General features: G+C 39.7%; 1 protein-coding gene across 9 annotated transcripts in view; it reads right to left on the bottom strand.

Moving 5' to 3' along the window:
- Positions 1–141: 141 nt before the first annotated feature.
- arhgap21b (Rho GTPase activating protein 21b) overlaps positions 142–19,601 on the bottom strand; it is a 76,004-nt gene continuing 56,544 nt past the window's right edge. For 2 of the 9 annotated variants that reach the window (XM_051913308.1, XM_051913317.1), the window contains 17 exons: positions 15,627–15,773; positions 15,397–15,493; positions 15,261–15,297; positions 14,093–14,215; positions 13,655–13,954; positions 10,382–10,443; positions 9,384–9,517; positions 9,153–9,295; positions 8,564–8,722; positions 8,394–8,472; positions 7,889–7,962; positions 7,662–7,751; positions 7,209–7,334; positions 7,086–7,127; positions 5,966–6,071; positions 3,418–3,449; positions 142–3,280 (listed from right to left, as the gene is read on the bottom strand). In XM_051913308.1, the coding sequence (XP_051769268.1) occupies positions 1,733–3,280; positions 3,418–3,449; positions 5,966–6,071; positions 7,086–7,127; positions 7,209–7,334; positions 7,662–7,751; positions 7,889–7,962; positions 8,394–8,472; positions 8,564–8,722; positions 9,153–9,295; positions 9,384–9,517; positions 10,382–10,443; positions 13,655–13,954; positions 14,093–14,215; positions 15,261–15,297; positions 15,397–15,493; positions 15,627–15,773 (3,299 nt within the window). In that variant the 3' untranslated portion in view covers positions 142–1,732. Of the gene's footprint in view, positions 3,281–3,417; positions 3,450–4,896; positions 4,991–5,096; positions 5,291–5,965; positions 6,072–6,707; positions 6,727–7,085; positions 7,128–7,208; positions 7,335–7,661; positions 7,752–7,888; positions 7,963–8,393; positions 8,473–8,563; positions 8,723–9,152; positions 9,296–9,383; positions 9,518–10,381; positions 10,444–13,654; positions 13,955–14,092; positions 14,216–15,260; positions 15,298–15,396; positions 15,494–15,626; positions 15,774–19,601 lie in introns of those variants that run through there. The other 7 variants (XR_007932784.1, XR_007932783.1, XM_051913337.1 and 4 more) reach the window with 7 other exon arrangements.

The following is a 19,601-nucleotide window of genomic DNA, read 5'->3' as shown; positions in this document are numbered from 1 at the left end:
TACAGTTGCATTCATGCGGTTCGCATTTATTGGACAAAGACTCAAGGACCGTTTTGTTTGTAGCAAATTCCTGCGACGACAGTCTGCCCCCTTGTGGCTTCAAACTGAGATTGACAAAGAACTGAAATAATTCCACACTAGTTATTTATCAGACAAAAAGGGTTTATTTTCCAGTGTTTTACAATGCGTGTCTACCACAAGTGCAGACCCAGCATGATACAAACAGTTAGGGAAGCATTGTTCACACAAGGGGATACCGAAGAGCCCCAGAGATGATTAGCATGTTCGCATTCGCTCCCCCAGGTCCCTTAACCTCACCTCTGTATCATACAATACTTACAAAAAGAAACTGATGCGATGAAGATGACCGGAGGAAGAGGAGCAGCTAAAACATGTAATAGATATGTACATTTAAGTTACTTACTTTACAGGAATATTTAAAATTCAAGTCTGGTTAAAATACCAAATGCAAAACTTAAAACAATAATGCATTAAAATAGTGTTAAGACCCAGGAGGAATGCTGTAGGAATGGAAGCTTCTCATTTTTCCATGAATGAAGTCTGGCTAAGGTGAAGAGGATTTTTTTTTTTAAACTTTCTCTTTTTTTATTTTATTTTACACCTTAATGTATCTGAGATGTGGCACCTTCAACAACCCAAGACCAGTATTCAATATGAGGCACTTTCATGATCCAAAGACACCTGATTTGTTCTTTAACAATCCATTCTTTTCCCATAATTTTTTTCCAGCTTTATGCCAGAGACAGTAATCATGTCTCAGTAGTCGCAGTATAACAAACATCAACATGTACACAGCAAATTGCATCAGAGGGAAGTTGTTTTGAATTTCTTTTTGTCTTCTGTTATTTAAAAAAAAAAAAAAAAAAAAGTTTACTGTGCCGAGTGTCTGCCATGCATTGCATTTAAAAAGGAAAACGAAACAGACACCGTTCCATAACACAGCACGCAAAGCAGTCCAAACACAGGCAGAATAAACAAAAAGCACAGAAAGGGGAAATATATACACTTCATAAATGAAAATGGCAGTTTGTTTAGTATTACAATAAGCAGATACATTCTTGTTTTGGTTACTGAAGGATCTATCACAACACCAGGGGCCTCTTTACACTTTCCAATAAAATGAATCTTTTGTCAAGGTTCAAGATACTCTAGTCTTCTCAACATCCTACAATTCCAGACTACTGACCTACCTGCTCAGCCTATTTCTCGGTTACTTGCCTTTATCTTCCAAGCCATTTGGACTAAAACTGCTCCATTATGTGATGTCTCAGTCATCTTAACTCTACACTCAAATCTAAAATCTATATTCACTGGAACTCGAGCTCACCCAGTCTTACATCAATACTGCACTTTGGTTGGCCTACAGTGAGAGGGCCTCTGTTCACTGTACAACATTGGGTCTGTACGTAATTTCATTCACAGAAGGAAATATCACAGGATGTTTTAAAAACATTTCTTGAAACTCTACCGGTCCAGAGAACACTCAACAGTGATTTAATTCAGACTTTCTCCTGATCTCGAACATCACACAAACAAACACTTTCGCTCATGATATTCAACTAGCATTCTACTGCCGACGCCAACATGGCTTACAAGCATCACTCAAGTACCTTTAAACATGTCGATACTCAGACACTCATATATATATATATATATATATATATATATGTGTGTGTGAATATATACCCGAGTATACACTCAACACACACTTTCACAGGTACTGATAGAAACGGGAACGGACCACTTGAGCACCAGAGAGTTTGTGAGGGTGGGCATCTGCGGCTAGGCTTAGGCTCTTGCTCTGAGCGGCCACTACATCTCCATTGAGGAGCTGACCCAAGTGGGAGTGTGAGGGCCCAGCGGATAACAGGTCCCGTGATCGGGAAGGGTGCAGGTCCAGCCCATCCAGGCTAACTTCAGGGTTGCTGGTGCGGTGTCGCTCTCGAGCTATCCAGTCTCTGATGGAGAAGTCCTGCGAACTGCACTTGGGCTTTAAACGATCCATAGCCGAGAGCTCGTTGCCCTCGACTCTTTGCCAGTCCCCAATTACAGACAACTCGGCAAAGTCCCGCTGACCACCCATGGTGTGCCTGCGGCGGATATTGGTTTTCCGTTTACTTCGAGTCTCGGGGGACCTGGTGCGCTGGGAACCCACCCCGAACATGTCATCAGCTGACGTCCGCAGTCGACACTTTAACCGGTCGGTGATTTTGATTCGCCAAATGGGTTCGGCACGCTCCGATTCACTGCGAGAGGAAGAGCTTAGACTGCCAGTGGACCGGCCCTTGACTGCCTCAAGCACTCGCGATAGTCGACTAGAGTCCTTGTCGCTTCGGCTCCCGTCTGCTGAAGACTCGCTGTCCGTCTTCTGCCGACTCCCCCTCTTGCGTGCCAGGGTATCACACGCGATGATTCGATGAGAGGGGATGAGGTTTGGTACATCTTGCAAAGGTGTGACGCTACCCTCCAGTGGGTTGCTATCTTCAGTTGGCCCGCTATCTCGTCCACCGGCAAAGACTGATAAGTCGCTCTCACTGTCAGTCTCCATGGGCCGTCCCTCACTAATGAGTTCACTTCTTTCATCGTCAGCATCATCCCCGCGGCTTTCGGCAACAGACTGCACCTCTGGACTGAGGGCAATTGACTCCACCCCCGTGTGGAAAGTCATGGAGGAGGTGGTGGAGTAATCTGACGTGATAGAGCAGACTTCTGCTCCTGGGCCCATTCCTGTATTCTCCATCCAGTGGCCTGGTGTCCTCCCGAGCCTCATCCTTGGTACTGAGGCCTGGGAACTGGTGCTGTTAAGTGTGCCCAGATCCGAGACACATCCATCGTCATAGTTGGAGGGAGGGTCGGACAGAGAACTTTGGCGAGTCATCTGCATGTGATAACTAGGTTTGGGTGATGTAATGATTTTAGGTGAGGGACAAGTTTGCCGGGGCAGATGTTCAGAGATGAGCTGCTTGTTTTCAGAGGTGAGGTCAAGACTGTCTCCTGGGCTCTGGTCATCATCCTCAGTCCTTTCTATTTGGTCATCAAGCCCAACTTCACTCTCAGCATCTTCGGTTTGATCATCAGCAGGCCAATTTGGATCATTTTGCACCGGAAGATTCGTCTTGGAAAAGCTAGCATCCAGGTCATCATCAGAGCTGCTCGGCTGAGGCTTGTCCTTAGGCTTTTTGCGTTTGCGACTAGCAAAGATGGAAGTACGTAGCAGCTCTCTACTATATTGGTCCTTACCAGATCCCCAGGAACCCTGCTACAGAACCAAGCACATAAAGAAAAGTGTAAGTTTACAATACATTGTGATCAATCCCACATCACATGGAAGTGGCTTGTGAAGCCTCTCTTCTTTCATACAAGGTGATTTTGTAATGATCAAGAGAAAGTACTCACCTTTGATTTAGCAGAGTCACTGGTGGTTGAATCTAGTGGAATAGAGAGAGAAAAAAGTAAGTAGGCTATTTCAGGTGGAATACAGAGGGGACAAAGAGCCAGAGACAAAGGGAGACTGAAATATAAATATCCTTCACCACAACAGCAGCGGAACAGCACAAACAGTGGAGTCATGTAGAGATCCGAGAGATGAAGGCGACACACTTAAGCCATCACACACAGAGAAATGGAGGAAAGAGGAATGAGTGATGACAAGAACCCGGCAGTGTGCAGTAAGACAGGAGGCAGCTCATGCACACATTCACACAGACAGACAGACATCCTGTCCACAGTGAGACCACCAATCACTGACACACACACACACACACACACACACAAACATACACACAGAAACAGCAGAACAAGTCTAAAGGCATTCTTTCCCAACTCAGAGATATCACCAAGGCAGGGATGAACATCCTTACAGCTATGTATTGGTGGGCGAGAGCTGGATGTTGCTGCTATTTGCAAATGACTAAGTATGCTTAATTCTTTACTTTTGTAAACCTATATTGCATCATGGGATTTATATGCTTTATACATGCACATTATGTCATTTATTCACAACTGGAAAACATGAAATGTTTGATTTTGTTTAGGATGTCAAGTTTTGTGTTTTTGTAGCCAACTATGTAATATATTTCATGGCATTTCTAGTAAGTGGAAGGCAATATGCGGTTATAGAATTGAAGTGCACAGCAACTGTTAGCTCAAATAGCTGTGATCATTCAACTTTGTACTAATTGCGACAAGGTTAGATAAAGTTTTTTTTTTTTTTTTGTAATGAGACAGGCACAGAGATGTGAAGTTGTGGAGTAAGAAGTTTTAAAGGATGTTCACACTGGAGGTCACCACGTAGATGTACTGTGCTTTGCTAATCTGCCTACTGAGGTGAATTATGCGACCTCCACAGTCTGCGCTTTCATTAGTTGTCACCACATCACGTCTCTTATTATTTTCATGAGCAGTCAAACGGCTCAATTCAACACTAGCAGTTAGTTACACAGCACCTGAATGGTAGCTATGCCATGGCAAATCGCCATGTGAGTGAGTCACTTGGGGAATCATATCTGTGTTGAACGGTATCAGCCTTTCGGTGCAGAACATGGAGATGCAGAATGAATTAAAGCACTGAGAGACTATGACAAGGAACAACAAGGGTCAGATATGACAGGAGGGCAGAAAGGGGCTAAAGGGGCCAAAGCTATAAGGTGGTAGAGCAGCTACGAGAAGGAAGAAAGTCCTTAAGATGGGCTACTTCACCACTCAAAAGCCCCTTTGCTCACTCTCCATCAGAGATACTAATGCTTTTGAAATGGTATGAGATACATCGGGAGCTTTATGATTTAAGCCGGCTCAGCCCCTCACCACACCCCTTCAGACATCATCAATGACAGTTACTGTATGTCACATGACTGGAAGAAATCCTGGAGACCATACCATGCTAGAACTCCATGCGGTCAGCTTCAGAGACAACGAGAGACAGCAAAGAGGCTTTTCAGACACATTACACCATCACAGCTCTGTATCCTCTCTGTTAATAATAATCTTATAAGATATGAAACGTGCAACACGACGATGACAAATATCAACTTCTCTGACACTCTTTTTTTTGTTTCTTTTGTTTTCTGGTGGGTTTGTCCCGGATTCGCTTTCAATTTATAAGAATCGGGGATTTCTGCAGACTAGGCAGCTACATTGGGGACAACACTCCTCCTTCTTCCTACAGTCCCAGCTGTCCATCACAGACATTACAGAGTCCATCAGTGACATCACCGAGTGATAGACGCCGCCCACTTGGCCTGTGTCAAGATTGGGTAATGTGTGAGCAGTGCTGGACAGGGACAAGGGAGAAGAAAAACACTAGAGACAAGATGGGTCAGACGGGTAAACCTTTGGTGGTTTATTATTGATTTTTCCATTTCTTTTGGGAAAGAACATGCCAGGTTAGCACAAGAGAAGGGTAAAGAGGGAAAAGAACTGAAAGAAAAGGAGGAGTGGAGTCATAACAGAGACTAAAGCATTAGGGAGGGATGACAATGAGTGAGGTTCAAACCAATACAAACCAAAGCAAAAGGAGAATTCTTGAGAAATCATATAATTGAAATAAAGACAACTAGTCAAAAAAAACAATGGCTGAAGGTATAGAAACAATTAAATGAAAAAGGTTGATTCATAAGCTTCACAAACATAGGAACTATTTTATCCAATTTTTCAAACAGCTCATCAAATACGTTTGACCAATGCAAAATTGCTAAAATAGTTCACCTTTACATATGCACCAAGACATTTCTGGCAAGCTTGCTCTTGTTTGCTCTAAACATTGACAGATCTAAATGGCAAGCGTGAATATCTGCTAATCATCTGAAATATACTAAGAGAGTGAACATACACACACATACAATAACATCTGAACACCCTGAATGTTTCAATTTGGTTTTAAATAATATCCATTCTTCTAAACTCATATCCCTGGTCTGAAACTGTTGGACTATGAAGGCAAGATTACCTGAGACGTCTCCGGGCGATGGAGCAGTGCGGCCAATGTTGGTCAGCAGATGGTCAATGTTTGGCACAGGCTGAGACTGAACGGTGCTCTCTTGCTCCACGGTGGTCTGACATACACAAGTAATGAGATGTAAAAATTCATGTCACTGAAATGAGGTATATCGAGAACATTCAGTGAAGTCTTAAGCATGTGCATGTATGAGCTTTGCCAAACAGATGAATGTTTTCTTTTAAAACAGATTTGAAACATTGTTTTCAATGCCAAGAGTATGTGTTTTGTGAGCAGTGGCAGCTTCAACCGCCATGTAAACCATGCAAATGCTTGGGGCTTTAGTGGGTCCACAATGTCCACTAGTGACAATGAATCCATGTGTTTTTTTTTTTTTTCCGTCAAATCATGACTTAAAATAAATTGTGTCAATTTCTTGTAGGTTTATAGTCTGTTACTGCATAAAAAGTGAAGAGCAGAAAATAGTGGAATTGGTTAGTTTATTAGTGCTTTGTTGATTTTGTATTCAGCTTTTTGAAAGAAAAAGCAAGTTTGTATTTAGTAGCAGTGGATTTCACTCGCGGATCAGTACCACAGCCATTTAAAGAAGAAGCACTGCTATGAGTGTACGACCTGTGCACTGTACGCTATAAGTTAAAGTGGCTCTCTTTAATTCTGCATAAAGATGCAAAGCTGCATGAAGCCTTATTAAAGTAAGCTTCTAACTTGCCTCACACCCTAGTATCAGATGTACCTGTAATGCAGCTTTTGTTCTGTAGAAAATGAAATAATGCATCAGGTCTGAACTTTGCTTGGGGTCCGAAAAATTATAAATCTGCCCTTGTAAGGGAGTAGGCAGTCCTTCGATGTGGCCATTTTACGTCTCTAACCACCTCTAAATGCGCTGAGGAGATGCAATATTTCAATACAGATGTTAAAACCAGGTGGAAATGGGACCAAAGGGAAACTGAGAAAATGTTGAGGGTTACTATTCGTTTTCATGACCAGTGTTACCTTGGAGACTCAGTGGTTATACTGAGCCAAGACTCAACTAATAGATCTTGGAAAAGGATGCTTGTTTAGGGCTGAGAAATCCACTCAAGAGGAGAATGGCGGGAAGCTACAGACTCACCGTTGGCTCTTCATCTCCATCTTCTGTGAAGAACCAATCATACTGTAGAAGAGAAAAGCAGACAAAGTTCAGCAGAATTCAGACATCAATTTACACATGGAGATTAAAGGAAAATGGTCTTACTTGCTGAATGAGAGTCTCAACAATCTTGTACTGATCAGGCATGTGCGTGACCATGTGCGTCATGTTGTCTTCAGAGGTTCTGACAAGGGTTGGGCCAAACACGATGGCCAAGTTACGTGGCTCCATCTAATTAAATACAAAAAAAGCTTCATAAAGAAAGCTTTCAATTCCTTTCTTTTCTATCTATTATTGACATCACACAACAAGCATCTGTACTTCCGGGTTCTTGAGACAAGCTGTGGCAGATGAAACTGAGCAGCACTGCAGTTTAATGATCTGTTAAGAATTTTATAATTTAATGTTTAACTTTTTTTAAAGTAATGGTTTACAGTGGAGTAATATTAACCACAAAACCGGCTTAAGGTTTATTCAGTATTTTAATTAATAATTTCTTGTAACAGATTGTTCAATACACCAAAACAGGGTAAATTAACTGAACATCAAATTTCATACCTTGTTTTTCTCACAGTTTTCAGAGACAGTTTTGAGATGCCCAGAGAGGAACTTGAGCGTTTCATAATGATGGTCTGGTAATTCGTGTATCTGGGAGGAATAAACACAGTAAATATGATTTATTTCAATCTGTTGAGGATTTTATTGCTGATTAGAGGATTTTATTTCTCCTATCTAGTAAACATTAGTATTTAGTAATTCAACAGCAGTCTTCAGATAAACCGTACCAGTCTCTTCAGTGCTTTTAACCGCTCTACAGGGTCCTCCATTCGATTGGCATCAATGAAGTTGGAATATTTTTCTATAATCAGAGCAAAACAAGCATCATTAGAACACTACTGAAGTCCATTAATCAGGGTCCCCACATTCAAAAAGGTACCAAAGCAAAGAAATATTTCTGATGAATGCCAAAAAAAAAAAAAAAAAAAAAAAAAAAAAAAAAAAAAAAAAGATTTACTATAGAACTTAAAATTTTCATTTTTAAACACCATTTTGTGACCTTTTTCATTTTTTTTAAAACATTGTATTATTTGCCACCAATTTTCAGGCCTGCAAATTATGATTTTAAAAATTTCTAGATATTTTCAGGTTTTCCACTGTCTAATGTAGTCCTCTAGGAGGAGTGCTTCCTCCACAAGTGGAGAAAATAGGGCTTAGATACAAGTTTCTCTATTAGAGAGTGTAGCGTTTTCCATTTGTTTTGTATAAAGCCTATGCGATCATTAGTCTCACCATTAGTAAACAGAGGCTCAGGAAGTTTCCTGAAAAAGGACTTAAGCAAACTGCTGATCACATTGAGGTCTCGCCACTTCTGCTGAACAAAATAAAAGCATAAAGATCAGGACTGCCTTTAAGGAACAAGAGTCATATATGATATCACAGAGGGCAAAGTGTTTACTCACGTCATCCTGGATATCAATGTCTGTCATGCCTTTAGTGTCTAGTTCCTCCTGCATGCTCGAGATGGCAGCGTTGTTTCCAGGGACTCTATAAATCCCTGTGTATTCCAGCCCTCTCTCCTCCACCAGCTTACAACACACCTCCACGATCAAAGGCACAAACTATACCACAGACAGTAATTAGTGTTATTTTTAATATCATATACCCTAAAGTCAAAAGAAAAAAAAACATGAAATTCCATTTTGGTTTAAGAAAATGAAACCTATTTTTAGGATCAATTTATTGTTTTCCCATAATGACCTTAATTTTATGACACGCCCATTTACTACAGAAAAACCCCTCCTCATTAATGTAATATGAAACCATAGTTTTTTTTTATATTATGGTAAAGATTTAAATGTAAAAATATTCAGATATATTGTATTGACGGTTAGAGGGGGAAATATGCTAGAAATGTCGATGCAAAAATTTCTTCCCCCCCCATTTGCTTTTGAAGTGAAATGTAACCTTGGCATGGTTGCGTGAGTTTCACCAATTATAGTTACATTTGCATGATGCAGAACAACATTTGTAATATCTGGCATCTCTTACTCTATTGTTTTGTGCAGGGGGGCAATTATCCAGTCGCACTCCAAACGTGACACCAACAGTGGGCCTCTTATCTTGAGGCTTCTTCTTCAGGCCTGGAATTCCTCTCCTCCAAGCGGCTTTATCTCTTGGAGGACTGGAGTCATCTGAGACACATATTGCTGACATCAACATTTCACTGAGATAAAGCACATTCAATGGGTTTTAGTGTCACTTCATAATGCCGTGTGTTACCTTTACTCCTCTCCTGTTCGTTTCTGGGCGAGTAAGGGCTCTGACTCTTACTGCTGCTACCCAGCAGAGTGTGTCTAATGCTGAGAGACTGTCGTGAGGTCTTAGGTGATGGCTCTGTCTTACTGCTGGGTGCACTGTAACAAATACACACATATTACTGGACACTGATCACAAGGCAAGCTTATACAGTTCAACACATGTGAAGAGGGAAGAAAAAAGGAATGGTTCAAGAGAGACCTTGGCACTCTGTCCTAAAAGCTAGTGAACTGACAACCAAGGCAATAATTTTAGCCATCACAGGAAGGCTTTCAATGCAAAACTTTTCCTTATTGTTTTATACAGTTGTTAGCGTAGAAACTTTTTTTTTTTGTGATTTTAAAATTAGATTTAAAAAATGCTCCAGGTTTGCCAAAATTTGTGTGAAAACATACTTAATGCCTGTTGCTTTCCCAAATGCACATAAGTGACCCAAACTCAAAGCAGATAAAGAGATAGAGATTGTGTGGAGCAGCATTTACTGCGAACCAAGTCACACTGAGACACTGAAAACACAAGACCATGAGCTGCTTACGTGTAAAAGAACACATGGGCTTCACTCTGAAATGCAGTGCATTTATTTATTTATTTAAATGCACAGCCTTTGCGATTTCATAAATCGCATTAAACCATGTCGCAATTTCGGTTTTATTGCAAATAATCATGCAGCCCTAGTAGCAACATGCTAATCTACTACTATCTCAATCAACTAGGAGTGCTAGTCGAGTCTTGTGTGGTCAGGTTTTTTTGTGTGTGTTTGTGAGTGACAGCTGACAGAGCTTCATTTCAATTGACTCACTTGTGAGACTGCATTTCAGTCAGGATGCTGCCATTCTAGACAGTGACAATCCTACTAGGATTTGGAACAGGGCCAATATGGCAAGGCAAACATGCATGTGATCTGATCGACCAAAACGCATCTTAATACAAGGTGTAAACAGGGCCTAGGACATGTTCTTTACCTCATGGATATATACTCCTTGAGCTTTCGGTTGATCAAATCAGTGCTGGTTACGGTGGCGTTCTGAAAAGACATAGAATCATTAGCTCTGTGGTAACATGCAAACCTGAGTACAGCAACATAATTCTGATTGAGTGTTAAATAAAACCAGTTCCTCTAGCAAACACAGAAAGAGAATATCAACAAAAAGCCTACCCATAATCCTCACACCTTTAGTAAACAATTTCATCTCAACACTGATTTCAGCAGATGACAAAGCGCTTTTGTGTTAGCTGTGAGCTGGTTTTCACATGGTTTCATATCAGAAAATGCTGACAAAGTTTTGCAATACTACAATGTTTGTGCAGTCAACTCTGAGGGGGCAGACACAGGCCACAAACTTCACATGATGATATTAATCTGCTATGATTTTCCACTCATATTAATTTTTTTGTGAGGAGGACATGGCTTTTTAAATGTGTATTCAGATACTGTTCTGAAGGGGGTCAAGGATTTAGTGGTTAGCATGATCCTGTTATCCCCTGCTGGTAGATGCTGTAACTACTTAATTATGTGAGCAAAAAGCATCTTTCTCCATGTTTGGCGTTTTAAAAGTAGCTGTGTATTCGGATCTAATAAATTGCAAGCAAATTTTAGATCACAAATATTTTACTGTGTACAGCAGATGCTTTACCAGTGCCTGATTTTTTTTTTTTGACCACTTAGAAGCATAAAATAGATTTTTCCCTGCCTGCTGCCTTTGACGTCACAGCTCATGCATCAGCAGGACAGTCACTAGAAGGCCAATTTGCCACCAGCCAATCCAGCTTCAGATTGTCATTTTCCTGCAGTTACAGTAATTAGTCACATGGCAGTTATGGCTCAAGTGACTGGCTCAAAATCGGTGTGCCCACAACCAAATGCCAATTAGCAAAGATGGCAACAGGCAATACTCTTCAACTGTTTATGCATAAAACATCCAAGCTTGGCATGTTCATTAGAAGAAGAAAAAAAAAAATGCGGCCATAGTTCTTTTCATTTGTTGACCCCTTTATACTTAGCCTTGAGAGTTTCTACTCTGCTTTGGAACTGTAGATAAGTGGCCACACTTGACCATCTCTTTTGAAAGGGAAAAAAAAAAAAAAAAAAAATCAAGTGGTTGCAACAGACACACTTTTTCTTACATGGAATGGAGGCGTCACTCCATACATTAATGATGTCTGAAGTCCAAAATATACCTCAGTTTTCACGCAATTACTAAAAGCATTGTGTATGTATACAGCCGAACGCATGGCTTTTCAAAAGTATACCATACTTCATTTGGTAAGGCTGGGATGATACACCTATCTCCCAATTCGATACTATCCCGATACTTGGGTGCCGATACAATATGTATTTAAATTTTTAAGAATTGTGATTCTACAAGTATAAAGATTATATATTGCTATGTATTGCAATTTTTGTTTGCTTTTTAACTCTAGACCATGGTGAAAAGTTGAATGATACACTTATACATGATGGTGCAGGTTGTATATCCGTAGATGTCAGTCTAGGGCTGGGCGATATGGCTGAAAACTGTATCACGATATCAGTGTTTCATATTGGTCGATATCGATAATTATTGATATTTTTTATGACCCATTTTAAAATAAGGACCAGGAGAAAAATATATTACATTTAAACATTTTTATTTTAAACTTATCCTTCCTCTGATCATAATCCCCTCAGTTATTAAGACAGAAATGTCAACAAACATGGAAAACTCAAATAATTAAAATGTTGCAGCTACAGATGTTGTTGGTTGAATACGGCTGTGCTCCAAAGGGTGAGCGCGGCTAAGGTGGTACATCAAGTTCGTGGTATTACCAGTCTTGGCGGGGACGACGGTCTTGCATAATTTGCAGACGACATTGGTCTGACTATGGTCAGACTTATAATATCCAAAAAACTGCCATACTAACGAGCTGACTTTTCCTCTTTTATTTACAATTACCTCGCTCACTGCGGCACTCATTTTCTGCTTATCAGTCGCCGGTTACTGAAGAGGAATCCAGCAGACCAGCACGAGACAACGATATGGCGCAACCAAATATGATACTGTTACATGATTGGCTGTTGCTAGGTTACCAGAGAGCGAGTGCCTTTGTTAATGCAACCAAACTTGCTTCGCAACCTCTGTTTTCTTCCGATGAAGAATAAAAAAAATATCGAAGGTTTTATCGAACACATTTTTTATTGATATCGATCACGTGTCTATCGCGATACATATCGTTATCGTTTTATCGCCCAGCCCTATGTCAGTCCACCATTTTTCACTTTCTCGTGTCTACTAGTAAGAGATATAATGTCATGTAATACTAACCGATACAACACGTATCACCCTCTGCTGAAATAAAAGAGGTAATTTTGCTCCGCCTCGTCTATAAGCAAGGACTAAAATAAAGCAATTTAATATGAATTAATATTGATTCTGGAATAAAAAAAAATATATTTTAAAATTGTAAAAAATAAATAAATAAATAAAATTGACTTTTTTTTCCCCAGCCCCATTTCATAGCATAGACAAACACAGGTTCTCAACACTTGCGCACTAGAAAGTGTCATCCTTATTCAGTGTCTGCATTATTTCTCTCCAGAAGTTATGACCAATAAAAATGTGTTCGTACTCTTAAAATTTAGGAGTTGCGGGTATCACTTAACTGTCTCACACAAGCGCCTGCCAATGCAGCTGCAGTGTGAAGGTAGCCAAGAAGATCACGCCATCATTAGCTATGTTTTCATCACCCTGTTTTTATGTGCATTTTGAAGTAATCGCATCAGAAACTAGTGATGAAAATGGCCAATTTTGGAAAAAAAAAAAAAAAAATCCCTTAATTTGCTAAAAAGTTTATGCTCACTTGAGGTGGTTTTTGACTTGAGTGAGTTTATGAGAATAATGGGAGATAGAAACGCATTTGCCGAATAAATTCTGACGTAGCGAACATTTGTTTCCACGGATGGTGTTGTAACAGACATGTTATACATTTATGTTTGACTCCGTTATGATGCATTAATTCAGACATCTCTCGTTTATTGTTTTCTTATTCATAAGTGTTTAGGCGAAGCTTTCACAAATGCTTGGTCACAGTGTTTTATTTACTGTTGGTTACTAGGTTACCAATTCCACTGTCATTCACTGGAACAACTTAATAGAAACGCACCTAACGCATTCGGGTTTTTTTTCTTTTTTCTGTGAACTTTGAAAAGATTCACTTCACATTTGGATGGAAACCCAGCTATTGTCAAATCGACAAACCTCCTCGTCCAGGTTGCTGTTTTCTTGAATGACTCTTATCCAGGACAGCATGTCCTCTCGGCCCTCTGCCTGAAACAGATATTCGCAGTCTGAAGTCGTTAGCCGCAGGACATTCTTGCGCTTTGTATCGCTGTAAGAGATGTCAATCAAGCAGGCCTTGATGCTGATTGATTGAGGCTCGTCCTCCAGTTGGGAGTTGACATGAGCAAGCCCCTCCTTTTTGTCCTTATAGAGGTAAAGGGAGTGTCCACGCAGCACTGCATACATTTGTTTCCATGGCCGCATACCACCACCGACTCGCTATAAAGATAGGAACAAATGTAAAAACTGGTCATGATCAATAAAAACAATCACAGTAAAACTATCAACATTCCATTCAATATGGACTTGAAGGATTTTGGCACTATGGGAAATGAGACAGAGAGATCCTTTTCCCACCTTGCCCTTCTCTGTGTTGAGCTGTCGGAAATGCAGCCAACCCTCCTTGGTGGAATCACTGAAGATCTCAGTGGAGGAGTCTCTTCTGGAACTGGAGTCATCAGACTTGTGGCCATCAAGTGCCTATAAAACCAGAACAACCGTGAAATTTTAGTGTTTAGTCTTGCTTAAATGTCCATCATTTTTGCTCTGTTCCAAAACCTGCCGAGTTGCTTCTGTATTATAGATGTTTGGTGCACGTTGCGTTCCTAAATTCAAATGATAAGCGACTCAAACACACAGCACTTGCAGAGCAGCATTTTCTGTGAATCGAAGCTGAAAGCTGTTTTCTCTATGAAGCGCGTCAGACTATATATTTCTATAATTAGATCACATCCGCATTTGGCGCTTTGAACCCTGGCGATCATGCTAATAGTGTTCCAACTCCCGCAAATGGTGCGAGCTCGCGCTGCTCTGTCAGAACAGAAACAATCCATGAATGAAATGAAGGTATCAGAAAACGTAACATTGTGCAGTTTATTAAGTAATTGTTAAGGCCATTTTGCGATTTCAATCATCAGACATTACCAGCCACATCACTTTATCTTTTTCAATAGGGGAAAATGTTTCAGGGGTTCACCTCCTTCTGCCATCCTACACACACACACACACACACACACACACACACACACACACACACACACACACACAGGTGACTGACTGACTGCTCGCACCAACGGAGGGGGAGGGGTCGTGTTACTCACTACGCTGCACACAGCCTGGAGGATTCCTGCACTTTGCATCTTTGACACGACATAAAAATAACAGCTCATACCGCAGGATCGGTATCACAGAAAAATTTAGTGGTTTTGAAACCGTGACGTTTTCAAACCGTGGTATAACTTGAAACCAGTAAACGGCCCATGCCTAGTTGCACCATTAGTTTAATGGGTCTGATTCTTTGTTCATCTTGGATGAACTTTTGTCAGTATATCACACGTGTCCTTTGTGGAGACATAGTCTTAGAATTTGACAAAAAGAAGGTATCTTGGATCGCCCTTTAGGCACAGCTTTAAAATGCTCTCTACATAGGCATCTCAATAGGTTTTGGAACAAAGCCAACATCGCTATCATTCTGGTTTAAGGAAGGCTGCTCTTTATAAGGGAGAATTTCATGTGCATCTCTCACCTTCCTGAAAACACTTAGACTCGGTTTGCTGGATCGTCTGAGGAAATTAACGAATATGTTAGCCCAAACAACCATTCACAACTACAGTATTAGGAATCTCCAAATTTATGATCCAGCACTTTTAAATGACACTTACCCACGGCCTTCCTCCCGGTAGTTGTCCAGACCTTCATCGTATGATTTTGAGCGCTCTGTTTTGGTTCCTGATTCCAGAATGGCATTTCTGAGAGACTCTGCATAGATGTAGACAAAAAAATATACAACATTAGCAACACATCCAACAAAATGCTCCCTGTCCCATTCATATGGGGCCCTCAGATGACAATAATTGTTCAAATAAATTGAAATTTATACAAAATTGCTTACCTTGGTCATGAGACAGTTGCCGGCGCATGAGGGGACTGGGGGTGGTGGGGCTTGGGCTGTCAGAGATTACAGCCTGAGCTCCAGAGATCAGAGCCGATGCAGGAATGTGGCTGCCATCATGGTCTATACTAGGGCTGGCTGGCTCATCTGTAAACATAGTAACAGAGCAGCAAACATGTGAATAAAACAACTGTGCAAGCCTCTTTATGTACATGTATGAACACACATGCCAAAGAAAGCAAAACGAGCTACTACAATACAGTTGAAAAAAGAAAAAGAAAAGATAAATGTGTCCTTCATACTATGCAGTACATATTCATGCTCCCATTATATATGCCTCAAAATATTAAACTCAAACTTTATTTATATATATATAAAAAAAAAAAAAAAAAAGTATTCTTTAATTGCAATTAATTCATCAGTATTCCTGAAGGTTACCGGCAGGCCTGCCACGATAACTACTTTTTGTTGTGCGATATATTGTTCCAGAAATAATTGCGATATATGATATTATTGTCATTTTAAGACCATTTTATGCCACTGAATATATAATCAGAATATAACAGCATAATAATACAAGTAGGCCTACACACTTTCAAATGACAACAACCATTTAATTCTTTAAATCATGGAAATGAAGGATCAAAAAAATGTAACATCCTAAATAAAAAAAACTTGAATAAATGGTAAATATTTTCTAAAAAAGTGCCAAGTAACAAAAAAATAAATAAAAAACTGCAAATGCACAAAAAGCACTATGGAGATTTTCCATTTACAGATTTGACCTGACCTTCTTTTCTCAGTGAAGTAAGGGTGCACTCTATTGCTGAAAACAACATATATTTGCACTGGAACAGTGGATTGCGGCTTTGAAATCGAGAGCATTCAGACTTGTTCTTCCAAACTGTCTGTAGTTGTCAGGAAAACGCCTCAAATAACGCCTTTTTTCACCTGTTGATGACTGCTCTGTGTAGGAACTGCAGATGACCAAAAATGATTGAGGTCATGTACATATATTGCGCAATATAATAGTCGATATAATGATTATTGCGACAGGCCTAGTTACCGATCGTAATTAAACTGCTGCACTAAAACTAACTTCATGCAGACAGCCACACATGAGCCAACTCTCAATACACCACTGAGCAACAGCTGACTTAAAGGGATAGTTCACCCAAAAATGAAAATTATCCCATGATTTACTCACCCTCAAGCTATCCTAGGTGTTTATGACTATCTTCTTTCAGACGAATACAACCAGAGATATATTTAAAAATATCCTTAGTCCTCCAAGGTTTAACTTGCGCATTCTGCGTACCGTCGTCTGCTGGAAGCTAGTTATTTGAATTTATAAAATTTTAAATATGGATATTTTTCTTACAAAAACGCATCGCTTCACTTCAGAAGGCCTTTATTAACCCACTGAAGTCATATGGATTACTTTGATTATGGATGGATGCATTATTTTTGACTTCAAAACGAGGGCCCCCATTCACAACCATTATAAACCTTGGAGGACTAAGGATATTTTTAAATATATCTCCGATTGTGTTTATCTGAAAGAAGATAGTCATATACACCTAGGATGGCTTGAGGGTGAGTAAATCATGGGATAATTTTCATTTTTGGGTGAGCTATCCCTTTAAGCTCTTTATTTTTATCCTGTTAATTTTCTTGCCAGGCCTGAGCCTGACCAAGACATATTTTTGTCTTAAACACTAAAAATGTGGAACAACCCAAACCTGCTTGATATTGTCTGATACTTATAAGATCATGAAGTTAAGAGAGACCCTGTAATTTTTTCTAAATTAATCAACTCAGAATGCCTAATGTTTGTTTGATTGCTTGTGTTACATGAGAAAATTTTTGTCTATCTGATGTAGCAGATTTAATGCAGGTGCAGTTCGGGTCATGTCTTTGTCAAACAGGTCGGGTACGTAATTAAATTAGCGCTGCTGTCGGATAACGGCTTGGGTGTTCTGTTAAGTACTGCGGGTGCGGGTTAACTAAAAAGGATCCGTGCAGGACTCTGAGACAGTATTTAACTTTCTTTATATACCATTCCATAGAAAGCAGCTTTTATTGTGCCCTTAAAATTGCTATAGTGCATGTCTTTATTTCACAGGAAGTAAAAAGTCTACATAAACTTTTTCTAGGAACGGGGACAGTTTTATTTATCTTACAATTTGACATGTCCTGTTTTTGAGAGCACTGAAAACTTTTGAGCTTCTCTGCAGGTCTCAGCCAAAAAAGGTTGGAGTACAAAGCTGTTCTGTGCTGCCAGAGGGCTGGAGCAGCTAAAATTAAAGTAACTGCCCTAGTTCCTGCATCCTCCAGCGTCTCAAAGAGGGCCAAGGGGAAGGTATGCAAAACCCTCTTCATGCCTAGCCGAAGAACTCTAGCATAGCCTTCAGATCGTTTCACTCCAAGACACAAGAATGTTAATGCCATCAGCAATCACCTACCTTCATTTAAAGAGGATGGTAGGCTTTTTTTTTTTTGTAAGAAATGGGTGGCAACAATCTTCTACTACATTTATTTAGCAGATACTTTTATCCAAATCAACTTATAATGAAGAATCTGAGGTTTGGGCCTTGCCATGCCAGTGGTTGATCAAGAAGTTTACTTGTTGGACCGCTCAAATAAACTGAGCAATGTGTTGAAATGCCACATAGCCATAGTGTTTACAACTCTTCAGAATGTCAACCTGCAGAGGTGTGACTTCTGTCCATATTGAGTTAAGACAGGACAAAGTTTTTCAACGTTGAAAAAACTAAACCTAAAATGAAAATATAAACTAAAATATACTGCATACACTCATGTCCAACCATGCATTTTTTTTTTTTTTTTTTTTTAAACACTGATTTATCAAACATTATCACTACTAGGGCTGCCCCCTAATAGTCGACCAACTGTTAGTCGATGAGAACTGGCATAGTCAAGCAAATTTTAATTAGTCGGTTAGAAAAAGAACTCCACAGGAAGTGGCGAAGTCACGGAGTCCATGATGGACAGATTGTTAACACAGCTGGTCCATGTGGTAATTACAATATGTCAGCCAGGAAATCTAAACATTTGCCTATCATTCATTGACCTTAAATATGACTTCTTTGAAATATATAAGTAGTAGCTTAACATTTGCCACTTTACATGGCAACTTTAATCTAGATAAATGTGCGCTATTATTAGGCACATCTCCAGGTCCTTGTGCAGAGTGTGGAAGCTAGTACCGCTCTTTCTGCATGATGTTTAAATTAACCCGGCGGTGCTGGCACGATCATTTTTTACTGATAACAACAGAAAGAATGTAAAATGCTCTGTCAATTTTGGTCATACAGAAAACAGTAAGACATTATTCGAAATTGTAAAGGGGCTACTTTTATTTGTGTCCAAAAATAAACCGAAACCAAAGCATATACTTACCTCAAACACATGAGAAATGTATCTATAGAAAGCTTGAAATGTCTACTTTTAAATGAACCAATTCAAATTAAAAACAAACATTCTGATTATGTAATCAATATGAAATGTCCACTTGCCTCTATAGGTGCATCCACAATACTGCGCAGATAAGTCAGCATCGTCTTTGTAGTTGACACTGACTCAGAAAACACTAGCTTATTAATAAATTATTAAAATGTTCAGACAGTCTCCTTGCCATTTTTTTGACACATTATTATAATTATCAGTACACCATAGTTATTCAGAAGAACTAAATCAATGCATTTATTTCCATTCAAAGGGATGGAAACCAATTAAAAAAAGATCATGCTTAAAAGATTGCTTATCCTAGCAGATAACATTAATATCACAGCCTTCATCTTCCAGATAGTTTAGAATTTGCTGTTAGCCTCCCGAACATCATAAATTCATGAAACTAAGCATGTTTGCTCAGAACTATTTGTTCTCCATATGTAGACTCCATAAATTTGGACTTTGTGCACACAAGATATAGACATAAGTCATAATGGGTCA

This window comes from Ctenopharyngodon idella, chromosome 2 (assembly GCF_019924925.1).
Source record: "Ctenopharyngodon idella isolate HZGC_01 chromosome 2, HZGC01, whole genome shotgun sequence".
Taxonomy (NCBI): Eukaryota; Metazoa; Chordata; class Actinopteri; order Cypriniformes; family Xenocyprididae; genus Ctenopharyngodon; species Ctenopharyngodon idella.
The sequence above is the reverse complement of the archived record's forward strand: the minus strand, read 5'-3'. Positions and strand labels throughout refer to the sequence as shown.